General features: G+C 43.7%; 1 protein-coding gene across 2 annotated transcripts in view; it reads left to right on the top strand.

Moving 5' to 3' along the window:
* LOC142054297 (protein eva-1 homolog C-like) overlaps window positions 1–20,913 on the top strand; it is a 232,709-nt gene that overhangs the window by 99,905 nt on the left and 111,891 nt on the right. For both annotated transcript variants that reach the window (XM_075086676.1, XM_075086677.1), the window contains one exon: window positions 8,615–8,767. In XM_075086676.1, the coding sequence (XP_074942777.1) occupies window positions 8,615–8,767 (153 nt within the window). The remainder of the gene's footprint in view (window positions 1–8,614; window positions 8,768–20,913) is intronic.

Below are 20,913 nucleotides of genomic sequence, written 5' to 3'. Positions count from 1 at the left end.
AATGTAGCAGTTAATTTGCAGCACTGCCAGCTTTTTCACAGCAGGATATAAAAAGACAACTACTTCAGACTAATGAAAGTGACAGTGGGGAAAGGCGCCTTTTAAACATTGCAGATTGGATGGGTGCATCAGGAGTGTAATTTTAAAGGAATCTGACAAGGTCGTTTGCAAAGAACGATCTTCTTACTTGTCAAAATGGTTTCAGACCTCCAAAACTTGACACTCTTGAGTTTTCAGGGTACTTCTGAAGTTGGCAAACTGCCTATTTGATATAACTCTGGACTGTCATACGAGCTGTATCTTTCAGAGTTTCTGATTAGCTTCTGCAGAAGTAAGCATTGCACTGATGCTGTCGAGGGTAGCAAGCTTCAATTTTTAAAAGTTAAATTACAGCATCTTCACAAAAAGTTTCTCAAGGAAAAATTGTAGTGAAATAATGTTAAAAGATATTTCTGTTCAAATGTATGACTTTGTGACATTCTCACTTTTTATTGCTCCAAATTAAAGGGGACGATCCTTGTTAGATCCTGGCTGTTGAAATGAGGGAGTGAGCAGGTAGATCACAGCTTAAGTGCCTGTGGGGGGGTCAGAGGAAAGGCTGTACTCGAGGACTCTGGGGACCTTTGCTGTCCTGGAAAGGTTTCCTCCATCCCGTCCTGCCGAAGGGAGTGCTGACTTGATTGATACGGATTTATTCAAATCCTGAGGTGAACGGATAGTTCTCTTTAGCAGCAGGTTCATGCAGATGAGGAAGAAGCTCTGGAACTCAGGATATGAGGTGCGTGTTGTAACTGAAAGGAAGTTGGAAGGAAACAAAAAGCAAGGAGCCATGGCAGTGTGCACTGGTCTAAAGAGTAGAAGTTTGCCACAGTGAGAAATTTCTAATCTATGTTGACTTATTGGCATTCAGGGACTGGGAGGCCAGAATCTGCTTATATCGAGTATTCAAATAACAAATGCTTGCTTGAAATGAAAAGGAAGTAAATATACACACACAGGAATAGGAGTGTGGGGAAAAGTTTTGAAGGGGAGCAGTGACTAGAAAATATCCTTTTAGTCCAATTACCGTCTTCACAGAAGAGTGTAGGAGTCAGTGAAAGCTGCCCAAGACACCTTTGCTCTGTGTGCTTTGAATTGTGCTTATCTACTTTGGTTTAGGGAGGATGGACTTAGATCCACATGCACTATATATCCTCATTCACATTCATCCACATTCTCTATATCCTACAGAAGGTCCTGGGAATTAGCTGATTATGGAGGAAAATAAAAATATATAAAAATCAGGGTCAGAGGGTACAAGGAAGGGTACTGGATGGGTGTCTCCAAGATGAGCTGTTCATGGGCAGTCCTGATGCACAGGCACTCTTGTTCAAGGATGCTTGTGTTTGTCCTAGTGTTTAATAGGTTTCCTGTCTTGGACACTCATTTTCCTAATTCCCCTGGGAGAGGTACTAACAGGTACTCACTATACTCTCAAATGATTAACAAGATCACTGGAACAGGTTGCCCAAGTAAGTTGTGGAGTCTCGATCCATGGAGGTGTTAAAAGCTTGAATGCACACAGCCCTCAACAACCTGGTGCTCTAGTTGACTCTGGTATGAACATGGGGGTTGGCCTAGTCAGTCTCTAGAGGTGCCATCTCTCCTGTGTGGCTCTGTGAATTATGGTCTGGAGTGACTACATCTATAGTAGTAAAGAGTTCATATTTCCATGGTTAACCCTTATTTAGGCTTACCTCTTCATGCTTACGCTGACACCAATAAAAACTATGTGATAACTTTTCTAACGTAAGGATTCTGCCTAGACATGTGCTGAAATGAGCAAAATCTCCCCATATGCCAGATGATCATCTTTATTATTTGGTGCTGACTTCCAGTATCCATGAAAGTTTGTTGAATTTTAACTTGTGACTAAAAGGTTGCATATTCCACTTGAGCCATTTGGCCCCCTGTGCATCTCAGCTGTTCAACATTGCAACTAATCTGTATCTGACAGGTGCAGTAAGAGAGGTAGGTAGGAAGAGTGACACAGAATATTGGAGATGTATCTGCCATTAATGTAGTTCTTCTGGAGTGGATGGGTGAGAAAATGAATTGTCCCTATGCCCTTTTTCGCAGACCAATACTAACCACCACCCAATAGTTGAACACATTCATTTATCAGTTAAAGGAAAACAGGTGTTGGTGGTATGGCTGGTTATAATGAAGAGAAATTAATTTCAAGGCAAGCAATGTTCTTTGTTTTGGGTGGTGCGCCATGGAACAGCCAACAAAGCTGGGGTGAAGGTGAGCAAGGCAAATTTGGGCTGAAGAGAGTTATTGGCTAACATGGAGTGCAGCTTGGTTCTGAAATGGCATCTTGGGTGAAGACTCATTAATTTAACAGTTATAAACTAAATAAGAGAGTCTTCTATGGGAAACAATCCTGACCTCATAAGGAAATGGGCAAAATAATTTCTGCTTCCGACAAAATCTTTCTTTGCTCAGATCCCCAATTCTAAGATATAATTCCTTTAGTATTTTGTGAGGAGGACAGGTCTCTCTTTACATGAATTTCCAGCTCTTTGGTCTGGGAAATAGGGTCAGCTATTGTGCACTGATTATGTGAAGTGTGCATTTTTTAATTAACAAAATTTCATATGTTTTTCCACAGGTTTTGTTGAAAAATATAATTTTAGGCAAGGTACATCTCTGGCATTAGTGCATTCCATCATTTGTTAGACACAAAATCTTTTCAGATTTTATCTCTAAGGTCTTGCAGAGATTGAGCCAACTGACATTTAGTTTTGAGCTTGCCAATCACGATCATTCAGAAAACTGTCATGGACCATGGGTGCAAATATTCTTAAGACAATGGGGAAATGTATTTACTACAGGTCAATATTTTAATATTCTTGTACACATCCTATAATTGCAAAGGGTGTGGTGGTTTGACCCTGGCTGGATGCCAGGTGCTCACCAAAGCAGCTCTATCACTCCCCCTCCCCAGCTGGACAGGGGAGAGAAAATGTAATGAAAAGCTTGTGGGTTGAGATGAGGACAGGGAGAGATCACTCATCAATTACCATCATGGACAAAACAGACTCAACTTGGGGAAATCAATTTATTACCAATCAGAACAGAGCAGGATATTGAGAAAATAAAAACTAAGTCTTAAAACACCTTCCTCCCACCCTTCCCTTATTCTCGAGCTCAGTTTCACTCCCAGTTTCTACCTCTTCCCCGCAGTGGTGCGGGAGGATGGGGAATGGGGTTTGGGTCAGTTCATCACACATTGCCTCTGCCGCTCCTTCCTCCTCAGGGGGAGGGCTCCTCACACTCTTCCCCTGCCCCAGTTCTCCATGAACTTCTCCATCGTGAGTCCTTCCCATGGGCTCCAGTTCTTCACAAACTGCTCCAGCGTGGGTCCCCCACGGGGTCACAAGTGCTGCCAGCAAACCTGCTCCAGCGTGGGCTCCTCTCTCCAAGGGGCCGCAGGTCCTGCCAGGAGCCTGCTCCAGCACGGGCCTCCCACGAGGTCACAGCCTCCTTTGGGCACATCCACCTGCTCTGGCATGGGGTCCTCCACAGGCTGCAGGTGGATATCTGCTGCTCCGTTAACCTCCATGGGCTGCAGGGGGACAGCCTGCCTCACCATGGTCCTCACCACGGGCTGCAGGGGAATCTCTGGAGCAACTCCTCATTGACCTTGGTGTCTGCAGAGTAGTTCCTCTCACTTAACCTCACTGCTCTCTGCGGCTGCAGTTGCACAGGTTTTTTCCCCCTTCCTAAATAATGTTATCCCAGAGGCACTGCCACATCGCTGATGGGCTCAGCCTTGGCCAGTGGCGAGTCTGTCTTTGAGGCAGCTGGCCCTGGCTCTATCTGACATAGTGGAAGCTTCTGGCAGCCTCTCACAGCAGCCACCCCTGTAGCCCCCCAGATACCAAAACCTTGCCACACAAACCCAATAAAAAGGGTTGTCTTGTTCACTTTACTCTTTGAGAGAGCCAATTTATCCATTAGAAACGTTCGTATTGTTTTCCTTTAATTGTTCCAGCTATGTTATAATCATGTCATATAATGACCTTTAAAAATGTGTCTAGAAAAGCCTGCAGCTGGTCCTTTCTTGGTTTCTCTCTACTGACTTATATCTAAGCCAGTGTCTCTGAAAACAGGCAGTAATAAAAAGGATATTATCCTTAGCAAATATCTTAATCATGGTAAATCTCTGTTGCCCTACAAATGACTGCAATGGGGATTAGAGTTGAGTAAGCCATTTGCTGAATATCACTGCCACCTTTCCTAGGCCATTTAAGCATGTTTAATTTTTCAGGGTGAAACATGAAACCCACTAACACAAATGTTTGCATTTGGACTGAATTATATCCAGACTGTAACAGTTATAGCAGGCTTAGGACCAGATTGTGACTGATCTGTAGGAGGCCAGTCCTTCTTGGGGGAGTGAGAGAGAAAAATGCAAATTCATTCCCAGTCCCAGCTCTCTTATGTCACTTTTGCTGCCTCGGTTCTTTTCAATACTTATGTAAGGCTACTATGGGTTGATGTACCAGTAAATATATGGATGATGCTTAGCTCTGTATTTTTTTTATATCAATTCCAGTCCTTACCTTCATCCAGTGCTTGGGAGCCATCAGTGTCTGGATGAAAGGCAGCTGACTTTGGATCATCCTGGCTAATATGGAGGTGGCAGTGCTGTGAAGCAGAAAATACTTTCAGGGACTTGTGTACTCTGTAACATCACTTTCTATCTGTCTTTTTATCCAGATTTCTATCAGGTTGCCCAGAAACACTGAGAGTATCTGTTCTCCAGTGATCAAGACTAAGGGGACCTTTTGGGAGTCTGAAATACTACTGTGTATTGTATCCTGTCTTTCTTCTTTTTTTCTTCCTTTTAAGAAAACAATGTCTTCTATCTGTGCCAGCCCAGAGGACTGCAGCCCCAACCAGTTTGGACTCAGCCAGAGCCTTGGGAACTGGCAGCTCCAACAGCTGTTTCCTAAGGCAGAATTTAGCGACCATCTGTTTCATAGAATCGTAGAACCATAGAATGCCCTGAGCTGGAAGGGACCCAAAAGGATCATCAAGTCCAACTCCTGTCCCTGATCAGGACAACCCCAAATTCACACCGTGTCTCTGAGGGCTGTGTCCAAGTGCTTCTTGAATATCGCCAGGCTGGTGCCATGATGCCTCCCTGGGGAGCCTGTTCCAGGGCTCCACCACCCTCTGGGGGAAGAACCTTTCCCTAATACCCAACCTAACCCTCCCCTGGCACATCTCCCTGCCATTTCCTCAGGTCCTGGCGTTGGTCACAAGAGAGAAGAAATCAGCGCCTGCCCCTCCTCCTGCCCTTGGGCGGGAGCTGCAGAGCACCATGAGGGCTGCCCTAAGCCTCCTCTTCTCCAGGCTGAACACACCAAGAGACTTCAGCTGCTCCTTATATGGTTTCCCCTCTAAACCCTTCACCAACTTTGTGGCCCTCCTCTGGACACTCTCTAGTAGCTTTATATCCTTAAAATACTTCACTGCTGCTTTCAGGTGGCACAGCCCTCTTACTCCACACTGCAGCGTGCCAGGAGCACGTCACCAATGAACTGCACTGGTTCCCAAGGGGTACGCACTCAGATTCACCTCCCCGGTCTAATATCTCAAGCTATCATCAGGCAGCTTCCCCCATAAGCCCTGAATATGACTTCCCAGAGTGGCTAAAGGGTAAGAACTGCAAATGTCAGAGGCTTGTTGTTGACTCTCTCACAACTGCTGGACTGACTTACAGCAGAGATGTGAATGTCTGCGCATCCCAGTGTCTTCTGGGCTAAATACAATACTCACTGTGTTTAAAACCCAGTCAAATTTCCAAATGGCAAGCCCTGACTTTGAATGGTCAACAGAATTTAATAAATATTCTAAGGACCTTAAATGGGTCCACAGAGCATGTGGTTAAGCAATCAGTTATACTTGTTAATTGGGAGATGTGGCTAATAATAACCAAATGAGAAGAGGAAATTGAATTAGTACCTTATAAGAAGTAAGACCTTCACAGTGGCACTCACTCATTAGAGATTTCAAAATTGATCTTTTTCTAAAGTTAATCAATCAACTCTTTCATATTTCAGCCACTTCAGCCAGTCACGAGTACCCTCCCTTTCCATGATATTGGTTTAACATTAACTATGTATAGCTTGTCCTATTGCAGAGTTTTGTGCCTTTGTGCTTCTAGCCTGAATTCATGGTTTTTTTTCCTAAATAAAAAAAAAAAAGTCTGATAAGTCTGTAAAGTCCTATTATACTCCATGAAGTTTTACACTGTATAGCAAGGTTAAAGCTTTGAGCCCATTTCCCTCACAGAAGAAACAAAAATTCTATGGGAGTCAATTTTAGGTGAAGATGATAACCCTTAGTGTGTTCAGTGCATTATTCAGGTGCCCTCAGGGTGACTGTGGATGAAATACCGACATAGATAAAATGATCGATTCTTCACAGCGATATGAGGTTCCTCTCTCCCTACGTACTCTGGTGTTGAAAAGAGCTTCTATTCCTGATTCCTGTCACTGTTTCACATGCTCAGCTGGTTCTGGGTTTATCCCTATAGGTATTGCCGAAGGATGTGTGTTCTTCACAGAGATACTCCAATGAATGAGTTAGGTCTTAATTCTGTCGTTATCTACAGGAATGGATGAGAAAGTGTTTTCCCATTCAGTAAATATTTTAGAGGTTTGAGAGTTCCCCTGCAGTGGGATAAAGACTAGGATCCTTGAGAGATTTTTGTAAAAAGGCTGTAGAATGAGAAGGAAGATTACATACTGGAAGAGTGTCTAGGGTTAAGATTCTCACCCACACTGTGAGGGTTTGGACCAGGCTTTTCACATTCCAGGTGGATGCTCTGATCACCAGGTAACAGACTATTTTGAGGGGGCTATTTTTTGGCTTCGAGTATGAATTTCCAAGCTGAGCATGAGGAGTCATTTTTTTCTCATCTGTTTCTTTTAAGTCAGCATATGCCTGTTTTGGTATATTATGTGTTTTCTCTGTGCAGTTTCTTCTGAAAAAATCTAATCTAATGTAGAAATTAGCCCTTCTATGAACACAGGTGAAACCAGACCACCTCCTGAGGAGTCTTTCAACCTAAATTCTTCTATGATGCAACTTAGGTGGAAAAATTATTCTTGAACCTACACTTACAATACAGTCAAAAATGTCACATGAAGTGCCAGCTGCCATGGTGTAAAGACTTAAGTACTAAACTATAAAGTAATTATTAGCTAGTGTTCTCAGATACTGAGTAGTTTGATGCATATGGACTTTGCATAAGTTCTCGTATATATGTGTGTGTGTGTGTGATATTAGGCATAGAGAACCAGCAACAGGGAGAGACAAAAGTCATGTCTATTCTAGTGAATGATACAGAGCCAGGGGCAGCCCCAGGCACTGGCTGATGATTTTCTACTCTGTTTGGTTGTTAGTGTGCTCTACGGCACAATTTTGACCTGGTACAACTAGGAGCATTTCAGATGAAATGACTGATCATGCTTGGGAGGTTACCATGGGTCAGGGACCCTTCCCATTAAGTAATTTGGATGCTGTTGTGGCTACATTTCTAACGGTAAGTAACATAATCAAGTGGAAGGTCACTCTACAGAGGCTGGGAGGTTGAGGTTTTATTCCTGGCAGTGCCCTGGGTTGGCTGGGTGACTGTGGACATGCCACTTCAGTTCTTTTAGTCTCTTTCTTTCACACTTGTAGATGTCTAGATGTGAAGACTCAACTCTTTAAAGTAGTGTTTGTCTTCTGTGGTGTGTTGGCAGACATACATGGGGAGGGCCTGTTCTAGGTTGGGACCTCTAGAGGTTCCCATAATACAAATAATAATAGTAAAGAGAAGGGAATGACATGTGATTTCTTATGAAATAATTGCCCAGTCTCCTTGACAGATGTAATCTGAGTGACTGTTCCGTGTGTGCCAGCCTTGCAAAAGCAAGACTGTATTTTGTGTTCTTGGACTGACCATTTCAAGAAGAATTTGGGGAGCAGCTTTGTGTAGCTGTATTTGCAACAGGCAGGAGCAACTTCCATCGTTAACAAATTTAGTATAGCTCCTATTATTGAATCTTCCAAGGGAGAGCTGCTGTGAAAAAAAGCTATTGAGCATAATTATGCTTGCAATTGAGCTGTTGGGATGTAGAATAAATGCTTGGCACATAAAGGGCTGATCTGTGGATCAGAAAGATGCTTAAAGATGGGCTTTTACCTTCCCCTGCCACAGGCTTCTAATATCACTGTGTGGAAATCACTCAATTGCCATGCCTCACTTATTTCTCTGCAAAATTAAATTATTGGCTATTTATGGGAACTGACACATGCTATGTTAAAATGTGTTCATTAAATGCGCTGATAATGCCAGAGAGAGAATGCATAATGCAAATGATCAGTGCTACTCTAGCAAATGCAGTTGTAAGGCTGGGATTGTGCTGGCAGCTGATGTGCACGTCTGGGCATACGCCCAGAATTACTGCTGCCTCTGACAAGCTCACACCATGGGGAGGTGAGAGGGTTCCTTCATGCTGAGTGCCCACCTCTGGATCAGCTGAGTAATTAAGTGTTTGTTTCCTTCCAGATGAATACAAGAGTAAAGTAGCCTGTGAAGATGACAAGCTGAGGCTAAGCTGTAAGAAGAGCATGGTGATAGCCATTTACTCTGCTATCTTTGGAAGGACACAAGGAGGCAGCCTGGAGTGCCCATACCAAAACCTAGGGATGCCCATGATTGGTAAGCAGGGGAACGGCTTGACAGAGCACACTGATCTGAGCAGGGTAATTTCATTTACTCTCATCACGATAGAGCTGGCACAGATCCTGATTAGGAAAAGTGAGACTGGGACATGCAACCTGCCATGGTGATGCTCCTGATGTGTGATTACTTGTTAACCAGTGGTGAGCTTTGTCCTGAGCACCAAACTGAGGGTCAGCTAGATGCCCGAACCAAGTTACCAAGCTGTGGACTTTTAGCAGATTCATCAGATTATATGCCTGAAGGTACTCCCTGAATTTCTTGTTCAATTTTCTGTCCTTCTGGTGGCTCATACACTGAACCTCTGTCTAGAATACAGAGGAGCATGTCATTGGTGGATGTCGTGGACCATCTGTGGCCAAGGCAAGCCTTGACACTGCATTTAAACTTTTACTGAAGTTAAAGCAAGGGATGAAAATTCAAAGAGCAAATTGTTAAGTTGTATCATGTTATGGTTGACTTACAGTACCTGCAAGTATCTTCTTTATTCTCAGGCTTTCATAGTCTCTTACATTCATGTGTTAAAGAACAATACATTTAAAAACATTCACTAGAACTCTTTGTTCTTGAGCCAATGGAAATGACTTTGAATATTGTAAGCTGTGGCAGAGAGAGCAACTCTCCGCAGTGCAAAGTCCTGTGGTGAGCATTCCTCATCATCCTTCTCTGCAGAGGTGCGAGGGAATTAACTGGTTTCCCAAAGGAACTGACTCCAGAGGAAGAAAGGCTTCAGAGGGAACTATACAGGGAAGCTTAAGCTGCTGCTATTGCCTGTGCTGGTATCTGTTCAGCTCTATCTGTGGATCTTTGGCTTCACACCTGCTGATCCAGTGCCCCTAAGGAGTTAAATGCTATTCAAATGGAAGCATGTGAAGTGACTGCTTGGAAATATGATACACAGATGATGGGTATCAGTAGGAAACCACAGGTGGAATCAGGCCAGTCAGGTTATTTGTGCAGCGTGGTGAGCACCTTAGTTGTGTAGCTGTGAAAATCTGAGCACTTGCAGCACAGCTGAGTAGTTCAGGGTCTCCTACGTGGTCCTAGGTTTCAGATGCATGGGAGGAGAGTCACTGTCCTTTAACAAGTCACTTCCCATCTCCTGAGGTGACCTATGTCCCTGGATGTGCTCCTGTTGTCCCCTAGTTGCCAGGGTGCAGAAGCTAAAACAGATACGTGTAACAGGTTAACTTATACCTCTTTCATGTGGTGTTTGGGATGGGCTAAGGGTGTGTGCGCTGGTTGCTGTGGTGGTTTAGCTACTGAGTGATAACTTGCTGAGTCAGCGAAACTTGATGGGTTTCTTGCGTACACCTGAGCACACTGCTCCTTTGTCCTTGCTGAGAGAGCAGCAACAGGCACGTAGCAGTGACAAGGTACTAGCACCGGGACCTGCTCTTGAATGTCAGCGTGAAGCAAAACTCTATGTGAAGCCACAAAGGGTAAAGTTTTACTCTTCTTTGCCCAGATGCAAAGTCCCAAAACTTGTACTGGCTGAGAGCAGGGTATGTGGCACTGGAAAACAGGGTGGGAGGCAGTGGAGTTGGGAGAGCAAAGCTGTAGCTAAGACAACAAGCGGTGGTCTGTGACAGCAGGGCTATATGTGCCATACCATCTATAGCGCTTGTATGCCTTGTTGTTTTCAAACTGGCCTTGTGATCTCTACAAATCGGGAAGTTTGCCCAAGGAAATAAGGTATCGATCCTAGAGTATAGCACACAGTCTGCTGCTGTGACAGGGCAGGTCCTTCCTCCAGTGTCAGCTCTTAAATGAAACTAGTTACGAAAGCAGGCTCAGTACAAGACAACATAATGCCAAGCTAGTGGTGGGAATGCTGAGGTAGCTTTATGCTGAAACCCACTGCAAGGTTTTAAGCTGTGAACTGATGCTAAAAATGACTGAGTTGTTGGACAGAGGCAGATATCTGCATGTTTGGAGTTGCTGGGGTCTCAAGTATCTGTTAAGCCAGCCTGGTGCTGCTGGGGTGCTGCAGGGATAGGTATGTCTTGTCTGCGTGACAGCAAAGGCAGGGTGGGAAGTGCCTCTGGGACAGTGGCTGGCTGCATACCCTGCCGGGCTGGGGATGGGTGGTGAGGCACTCACTATGGAGCGATGCCTTCCCCAGGTTTTCCCAGGCATTTGGGCACTGTGTGTGTAGGGTGAAAGGCAGACATTATAGCTGTTGATGCTGATGTTCCCCTGCATGCTGAAATCCTGAGTGGAGGGGGGTGTGGGTGTGAGCTTAATTAAAAAAATGTGAGTGAGCAGGTGGTCTTTCAACTCACTGTGCTCCATCCCTCTAATCCCAGCTGTATTTGAGAGTGTTTGTCCAGGTCTGCTAGTGTGTTCAACACCAGCTTGCTGATCCCCTTGGCATGATGCTGCCAATGCTACAGGCAGCCTCTGCTTATCGTGACCTTTCCTTCATCCGTTTGTGTGAGCTGACCCAACGGGACAGAGCTGTAGTGATGCAGGAAAGACAAGGTGAGCTGTTGCTGTGGTTATCACTCCTTTCTTGGCCCTACAGGAGAAACTGGTGTAGGATCCATCTGCAACCGAAATCAGTGAAAATCATGTTCACACCGTGCTTTCCCATGGCACACTGCAAGAAATAATAGTCCTGCCTACATTTACAGCACTGAAGTGAGGGGGTTGTGCTCCCAGATGCCACTAGCAATGGTGGGAATGACACGCAGAGTCCCCCCACCTGCTCCAGAAACTGTGTTCCTGCCACAGGCCTGCCTAGCCCAGCAGGCAACTCTGTTCCTTCAGGAGCAGGTGAAAACATCACAGCTTATAAATCAAAGCTTTTCCTAGCTAAAGAACGTTTCCCTGCATGTTTCCACAGCCCTGAGATATGGGAAGGGCTGCTCCATGACAGCCTTTGATCCCGGACATTCACAACGAGCTTATCTTACAAATATGACCATATGACTCAGACTTTGCAGCAGCATCCAGTTCCTGTAAGGCAGAACCCAGCTATGTTCTGCACATGGAAGATACATTCTGTTTGGATTTCATGGGACTGATGATTTGTGTTAAGTCTGAGCCTTGGCAAAGGACCTTTTCCCAGTAAGTAGGCCCTGAACAAGTTTGCAGTGATTACTTTTATCCAGGCAGCATGAGTTACTTGGTGAGTGAAGAACTCATACTTGCCCCAGAGATGGGGAAGGGTATCTTTTCTTCCTCTCCTAATGAAAAACAGTTCAGAAAAATGTATAAATTTATTCCATTTTTTCTGTGAACAAAATGCACATTGGGTTGAATTTAGAAATCTACAGCTTCTACAGGTGAGGCTTTTAAAGAACTGAGGTCTCAGATGGGGAAAAGGGCTGGTCTAATAGAGCACTATATATTTCTGATTCTGCCATGAGGTAAATAATTTAATTTGTGTTGTTTCTGTCTTGAAAAACAAGACCTTGTACTCCTGTAGGAGTGTTGAGGAAATAAATCCACTAATGGTGAGTTTCTTGGATTCTGCAGAGACATGAAGTACGTTAGGTGCTCAGGTGGAGGGATCTGAGGTATCGTAACATTGCAGCCCTTTATCACCTGCATAACCCAGTCATCACTGTGCTGCTTTTGGGCAATGTAAGATCCCCAAGTCAGACTCCACACCCCACGCCATGCCAGACACATGCTTTCACTCTGTCTAATGTCTATACGAATGTGCTTAGCATCTGTGAAGGGAAAGTTATTGTGAAGAACTCCATCCTATCCCTGTCATGTTAAAGAGAAAATCTGCCAGGATCCTCTTTTAACTGGAAACATGCTGAAACTTGTGTCTCTGACCGTAATGAGAAACCCCTGCAAACAGCTGGACACCTCCTTGAATGCCTTGGGAACTCTGAAAAGCTCCTAAAGGAATTTGACCTTATTTGTAACTCTCTTAATAAAGCCTCCACTTTGCTGCCAGGATGTGCAGAGACAATACACAGAGCATAGGAAGGTCTCTGGGGAAAGGGTTATTTGCAAGCAACAAACTGTTAATATCCCTCAGCCCAGTAAGCCCTTTGCCCCTCTATCATGCTGTTTACAGTTGCCTCTACCTGTAGCTCTGAGTGACTTGCTTACACCAAGAAAAGCCAATTTAGAAAATGGCCTTTCCCTACTCGTATCTCAGTGGTCTAATTAGGAGACTGAGGAGGAAGAGCTTCAATGTAAGAGAGTTACTCTTTTTATCATTTAGTGGAGTGATATCCTTGATCATATTCAGTGTGCCTGCCATGTTCGCAGGTACATTTTTGCAGTAGCTACCCTCCTGAACCACAGGGAATGAGATGGACATGTTCAGCTGACCTCTAACATCAGGATCCAGGCCTCCTTCTCAAGGTCCCTGCCTTTTCATTCCTCATTTGGATAGTAGGAATCTCGGTTTGGTTTTGGAGTCAGCACAAGATCATGGGAACCCTGTCTCCAAAGCTCAGCTTTGGGTTGTGGTGTGTGGGTTAAGCTCAGCAGACTGCTGAGAAGTGAAATGTCCTTGTGACTTAACATACTAGTGCTCTCCTGTGCCTCTGCAGAGGGAAAATGGATGTGTTTACAAAGCCCTGAGGAAAATCAGATGGTCAGTGGCGCTGGTTGGAACTCATTGGATCTGATAACGAAAGAGCAGAGGAAGGAGTTCAGCAAAGGAGCCTGTGCTTTAGGTGTTCATTCCCCGGTATTTTTCATTTTAATGCAGGGACAGAAGGTGATCCAACCCAGTTTGTTTTGATTTTCTCCTCTTAATGCAGATGCATATATGACTTGAACCAGAGCCTTCACAGTCCCTCACATAAATATTTATTACATCATAGAAATAATGGACCCTTCTAGTTTGTTTATCTGTGATCAGATTTAGCATGTGAATAAGTATGAAATACATGCAGTAAAAAAATCCATTTGTTCCATGGTATATGTTTCTGTTCCTGCCAACACAAGAGCTGGTTTTAAGAGACTGCTGCCCTTCCAGCTGTGCATTTCTGGCTCTCTTCTGCTTCACCATCCGTGACCATTTTCCATCCTGCGTTTCCATCAGTACAAGTTTGTGGCTGTGCTCTAATCTTGGTCTTAAGTGAAATACTTAAAAATAAAATTCCTCCAAACTGTGGAGCTGGAGCTATGAGGGGTAGTAACCTCTGGCACTGATGGAAGACGCAGCGGGGGACCGGGGCAGCAGGAGGAGATGGGGTATCCACTGAAATCTGTGCTGATCAGATAATGCCATGCAGCACGGCCGTCCTTCAGCACATCCGAGTGCTTGTGGCTGAAATGCTACATCCTGATTTCTCCATATGGGAGATGATGGCCTTTGAAACAGCTGCAAGGCTGGGTTTGTGGGATGAGCAGCAGACGTGGGAGAGAGTCAGACCGGGTCTTTCCTCTCTAATGTGTGCACCAGGCTTCCAGAGCCCGCCTGCCTGTAGGTGCGAGTCTCTGTATGTTTGATTTATGTTCAGTGCAGAAACTACTTTATTATGTGTGTAGCTCATGATTAAGAACATGTTTCTAGAGGCCAATCTGTTTGTATGTAGTAAAACCCACAAGGATCCAAGTTTGAAGGCTAAATAAATATCAGTTGCTGTTTAATTCACATATAACACCTTATTAAATTTAAATTGAAATGCAATTCCCATTTAGAATGCTAAGTTAAAGTGGGACAAAGCCTGCTTTCAGAAAGTTGTTTTTCAATTTTAGATAGTTTGCGTGTTTTACTTTTTGTCTCAAAACACCAGGAGGTAATTAAAATCACTTTACAGCTGTTTCTAGAAAACTTAAACTATTGTTTGATTCCATAGAGTCATAAAAATGATTTATGTGAAGTTGTTTTTATATGCACACAATTGCTATTTTTTAAAAAAATGAAAAAACACATTCAATTTTACTTCTGAGCAAGGACTTTCTCAAAGCCAAGGTTCAACTTGGTTTTAAAAAAGTTGTTTACAGTGGAGTATGACCCCATGCAGTGGTTGTAAATGAAAATTCTGAAAGTAGTAATTTAAATAACACTAGCAGGCCCTGTGATGATATTGGTATGATATTTGAGGAAGTAAAGTGGGTATTTGTATCAGTAGTATCAACTTCTTTAGTAGCTGATCTTATAAAAGATGCATATTGCCCAATTATTCATTAAAAGCAAATCCAGAATACACTCCTAATAATAAAAGGGCAGAATTTAAGAGATTTAAATCTATAGCATCTCAACTTATTTCTATGGAGTTACTCTGAATGAAAACCAGTGTAACTTGTTCAGAACTGATAAAGCTCCTCTTAAAATAATTCAGATGTCACTCAAGAATATTACAAAATTACCACGATGGTGAATGCTGAGGCTGGGAAACAAAGGTAATGTGAAACCTGCGAGTTTGCAAGCACGCCGTTCTTTATTTTGGGAAGCAAGGACAAGAAGTGACTTGTAGTTTGTGTCAGCTGGGTAGCCTCTTAAAAAACGTGGACCAGTCCCACAGCTTCAAAAGTTCAGACCTTGTTTCAGCCTAGGTCTAGCACTCCTTGAACTGTACCAAGAAAATACTTTTATTGGGCTGTAATGAATAGGAAGGACAAATGAACTCAGGGACTTCACAGAGCAAAAGATGCACCGTCCTTATCTTTTACTGAGCGAAGCAAAAGTTGTTAGCTTTGCTTTTTATCTTGAATGCCTTCCAGCCTACAATCAACGCTCCTCTGCTGCAAATCAAATAATAAAATTTTACTGTCATTGCCAGACTGAAACTGCTTTGTTCTGAGACTTCTTGAAGCCAAGTTTGAAGCTGCCTCAGATTCTCACTTGAGCCCCCAAACCTGCAAATTATTATTAATTTGCTTAACTTTACACACTCTGAGTCAGTCCCTGCAAAGCTGGAGCCTCCTATGTTTTATGTGAAGTCTGCTTCCAGATACAAAGGTGATTAGATGATTTGAGCTCATGTTAATAAGCCAAGCGTCTCTAAATGTAATGATAGCATTTGTAATTAAACCTGCGATCGATCCTCCAGTGGCAGTGTCTAGATATGACTAGTTTCTCTTTTAAGATCATTTTTCCTTTTCTGGCCTACTGCTGAAGTTTCCAAAGTTTTATGAAGTGTGTGGTGAGTAATTTTTCTCTCTCTTTCATTAAAATCTACTTTTTAATGTAAAGCTGGCCTTCTCTGCAGATCTTTTTAATGTTTGGATGTAGATTTCTTTTTTAGCCAGCTGTTTTCAGTGACACTGTGCAAACCATGCTGTGTCCAGCTGCACCAATGCAAAGTTCCCTGCTGCTATTTGTAATAATGATGATGGCAATTTCTATCAGAAACCCAGCTCAACATGATACCAAAGTACTCGGCACTGCCAAAGCAAAATCCAAATAGAAAGTCCCTCAAACAGAAAAGCTCAAGAAAAAGAAACAGCATGCTGGGACTGATGCTGTTGTGGGGGAGGTAGACTCTTCTTGGCCTCAACGTTGACCGTGAGATGTTGGAGCATCCCTCTGACTCTGTTCTGCACAGCATCAGGTAGTGCTCGTACCACAGCTGGGGAGCAGGGACCTGGGAAACCAAAGCTAACGCATGGGCCAAAGCCCCAGTGATACTTCCCCAGCAGTCCTGACTGCAAACTGTTTTCCACAGCCCAGCGGCTTATGAAGCAAAAATTCTCCTGAACCTGTGCTTACGGCTCAGAAGTGCTTTGAACAATCTCTTCTAATAAATTAATTTATTTTATTTCCCTACTTGAAGACAGTTTTCTTGTGCTTGGAACAGATTGACTGTGCAGGTTTTCTAAAGCCCATCTGTTCTGATGTTTAAACTAGCAGCCTTTTAATTGTTTCGTGCCTCTGCTCCTGAGCTTTCCTCTTTACACATCTGCTTCTGCATCTTTTCTTGTTTAAGGGTAGCCTTTTGTTTTCATTGGTTGGTCTTCACACTGGCTGGTCTTAAGGGCTGCGTATCTGTAGTTTGTTTTCTTCCTCTTGTCTTCCACACTCCCTGTGGTTCTAAACCCAACTCACTTCTTGTGTCCTCTATAGAGGCTTGTGTGCCATGGCAAGGAAGAGAAATCCAGTGTATTTCTGTTGCCCCCATCTGGAACTATGTGACAGCGCTACACTAATAAAGAAATTACCTTCCCAGGCTGCTTTCTGTAGAGAAAGTGGACAGAGCCAATTTTTATTAACAGTCTTCTGCACTGGCTTTTAAAGAGAACATCAAACTTAATGGGCATGGGCTAAGCTGAAAATGCCTGGGATCTGATATACTGCGTGTGGTGCAGACTGGCTCATCAATACTTTATGAAGACATCCTTCACAGGCGTCTAGGATAGCTAATTTTGGCTAATTTGTGGCTGAAGCAGAGGCTTAGGCACCTCCAGCCGCCGTCGCTTTATGAAGGAGCTGAACTTTGTATCAACCACAGCTAACGGACCATATTTAAAATAAATGAGAAACTATCCAAAAGCAGAAGGAGAAATTCCCTCCTATTTATGAAGAGATTCTCTTGCAGAACGAGGCACTTTCCTAGGTAAAACATGAAGGAATTTAGGCAGCTGCCTCACCTGCAAGGTTGGAGTTACTGTCTTCCCGCTTATGTCATTTTTGCCATTCCATCAAAGTTTGCTCTCTCTTTTGGCAGATGAGTAGATAACCACAGCGCTGATTCAGGCATCTGTCGGCTTTCTTTGCAGGAACTAAATTTCTCTCCTCTTAGTTAATTGACTCCTGCATCTTCCATCTTTCATTCTGTCCTCTCTGCTTCATAGCTCTCAGCAAGTAACTTTCCCTGTTTTATTCTTGAGCAAGAAATCATGCTGCATGTCTCGGGCAAAAATCCTGTCCTCTGCTTGGGAAGAGTTTCCTCCTAGAGCTGTCAGCTGTTTGTAAATGACTTCCCTCAAGGGAATATTTATCTTAGGTTGTTCCTTTCACCTGCTTCTTGAAAGATAGCAAGGAAAGCTAAGATTCTGCTGTTTTAGTTTGAGATGTAGGTCTGTTCCTGATGCCTTTACACTTAGCCAAAGTGTACCACACAATTCGTCTCTTGATCAGGCACCACTAGCCCTGTTCCAGTTCCTAATCACTTACCTCATGTGTACTGCTGGAAGTACTATTTTAGGCAGTGATTCTTTTTCTGAAGCCTTTAATTACAGCCAATCATTTGGTCCTTTTGATATTTCAAGGTCTTATACTTTGTTGGTTGAAAAAATAGAATGAGTGCTCCGATTTTTTTTGCTAAAATCATGGACTCAGAGAGAGAGTCCTCTGACGAGTGGGTGGAGTTTTCTTCTTGGGCTCTGTTTTTCTTCTTTTTAAAGTGCACACGTGTTGGTATTGGGGTGTGCTCCGTGCCCTGCTGTCTTGCTCTGGACAGCCTGCCTCGGTGCGAGAACCTGCCTTTGCAAGCTCAACATGGATGCGGCAGGTGAGTCTGATCATGAGGTTAACAGATGCACAGATGTTCTCGAGCATCTGGCATATGCCCAGCTTCTCTGTGGGATTAGTCACCCATCTCAAAATCAGGTGTCTGAATCTGTTTGTGGATCCATCTGTGATGACTGCTGCCTTGGAAGAGGCTCCGATCTCCACCAGAGCATCTGAGTTACCATAATGCAAAAATTAAGCTGTTTGGAAGCATTCTTTTGAACCCAGATAGGTTTTGCAATGAAAAGCAGCAATGTATGGCTTGGATTTCAGATTTGGATGTGTCACCCTTATTGGAGAAAAACAAGTAACAGTGAGTAACCAAAGTAAAGGATGTGATTAATAGGTATTGGCTCCAATTTCTCTTTTTTTACCAGGAAGAGGTAATAAAGAAAGAGTCATGCTGGGAAGCAGCCTTAAACTGACTAAAACCCATTCATTGTGGTGAGCTTGATGATATGGACATTACATCACTGAGACTGATTCCAGTTTCAAAGCCAATGATGTCTGCAAGCTGCAGCTGGTAAAATCCTCCAGTGTGGCTTCGTTGCCATCTGATTTGGGGTTTTACCCTGTCAGAGGTTGGGCTGATAAAGATAGTAGATCAGGGAGTATTATCATACTAAATGTAACTGATAAGATGAATTACCTACTGGGAGCTTAGACTAAGAGTTGTGAAATGAAGCTAGCCAGCAGTCTGCATTTGTGGGGTGATCCTGAGAAAGGGAATTCACCTTGTACCAGGAGCAAGGCTGGAGGGACGTGCAGCTTCTGAAAGTGGGGCCAGGAGTAAAGAGGATAAAGCGAGCTGATCCAACTCTCCCCTAAACCCAAACTTTAGTTTAAAATACCATATTCCAAAAAGTACAGCTGATAGCTTTAAACACTTTCACATGTGGAAGTTTCACCATAACCAGGATTTGTATTTGCTCTTTGGCAGTGTACTGAAGCAATCCAAGACTAATGAAAGCTGAGGGTAACTCTGGCCCAACCTGTGTAAGTGGGCTGTCTATCATCTGTGAGGTCTTAAAGCGATTTTTATTGCTCTGCTGTGGGATTTGAGCTTTGTGGGCTTTAAAAGGTTCTTGGCAGGGGCCTGGCTCTGCTTAGCAGTACTTACCTCAGACTTTGTGATACAGTGTTGGCATTTGTGAGTGTCCTTCCCATATCTCTGACACATGGGATCACTTGTTTGTCACTGATGTCAGGATGGTAACTCATATGACATCTGCAGCTTGCATTTAGCAAGCAAACATGCAGCAAAAGAAAGGAGATGTTGGCCTGAATGAGCATGCCATGTAGTGCAATAAGAGTGCCACATCTTGTCTCCCACTTCTGAAGACCTGGAAAACATGAATTTGGACAGCTGAAGGGGACCATAGACCAATTCTGCTTTACTGCATCGCTGGACTTGGTTTCCCTGTGTCTTTTGCAGAGGCTAACTGCATGGTTTATGGGTAAAGAGAGGCTTTCTTTCTTGCTTCTCTGGGCTCTGGGCACCTGGAGGTGAAGATTTCTGAGCTGGAATCACCTCCTGAAGAGGTACTAATGTACTTGGAGATCTAACTTCAACCCAGCTCCCTAAGGACTTCTTTACTTTTGGAAGTTAAATTACCTACACACACTTCATGACAGCCAACAGGAGTGATGTTGAGTAGTTTTATACTCCTGAGACATGGGGATAAAGGAAAATACCGTGTTGTCACTTATCAAGCTCTGAATGACGTGGTGATGACTGTGATGTAGCCTCATCTATCACTCAGCCATCTCTCTGATGTATTATTGACATCTTCAGTGCCAGTTAGTGAGGGAATAAAGATGCTGAATATGAGATTTTGGCATCCAGCTAAATGACCTCCTTAGCACAAATCCTTTGAAGTGTATAAGAGAGATGGTCCCATTTAGAGGTTTTGATTGCTGCTCTTACATTTTTCACTTCAATGTGTTATGTGGAGGATGAACACATTGACAGATAAAAAAAAAAAAACCAGAGGGGAGACCAAGCTAATTTCAGTATCAGTGTAGTCCTCCCTCAAAGTACTGCTGGCTGCTTGCCCTGGCATTTATGGGAATGCACAAGGTGTTTGTGCTTAGAAATTGTGTGGAGGGAAAAACAGGGAAAATTCCCTGTTGTGACCAAAGGGAGGTCTTTGAAGTGAATACTTTGTCAAATGTTGTCCATAGAGTCCATGTCTTTTTTTCACGGCTGGAAGAATATGACTGATTCCAAGAGAATAGCTCAGTCCTTACCATGGGAAAAATGAGAAGAGTAATTGGATTTACCATGTGGGAGCCTGGTGTTGTCGGTAGAGGTTAGCTGGATCTTGTAACATGGGTACCTCAGAGGACTTTCTGCCACTCCTGCATTCACCAGAATTTGGTGCTCATTAGGGTTTGGAGGTCAGTGGCAACAGTAAAGGCTTGCCTAAATTGTGGCTGTTTGCTACAAGAGCCAAGGAAATTGAGTACTACAAGAAACCTCCACAATGCTATGTTGAAGTCAAACTGGCAGCCACTTAACAGCAGTCAGAGATCAATATTGCCTAACATCTTCAGTAATGACCTGGATAATGGGACGGAGTTTGTAGGTGGTACCAAACTGGATAGGACTGTTGTGACAGCAGGGGGTAGGGACCTCGAGGAACCTCAGTGAGCTGGTGAAACCTTATGAATCCTTGTGAAGTTCAACAAAAGCAAGCACAAAGTTCTGCACCTGAATAACCCTCTGCAACAGCACAGGCTAGGGGCC

The sequence above is a fragment of the Phalacrocorax aristotelis genome, chromosome 3 (assembly GCF_949628215.1).
Source record: "Phalacrocorax aristotelis chromosome 3, bGulAri2.1, whole genome shotgun sequence".
Classification (NCBI taxonomy): domain Eukaryota; kingdom Metazoa; phylum Chordata; class Aves; order Suliformes; family Phalacrocoracidae; genus Phalacrocorax; species Phalacrocorax aristotelis.
Note: the sequence above shows the minus strand (reverse complement) of the source record. Positions and strands in the feature narration are given on the sequence as shown.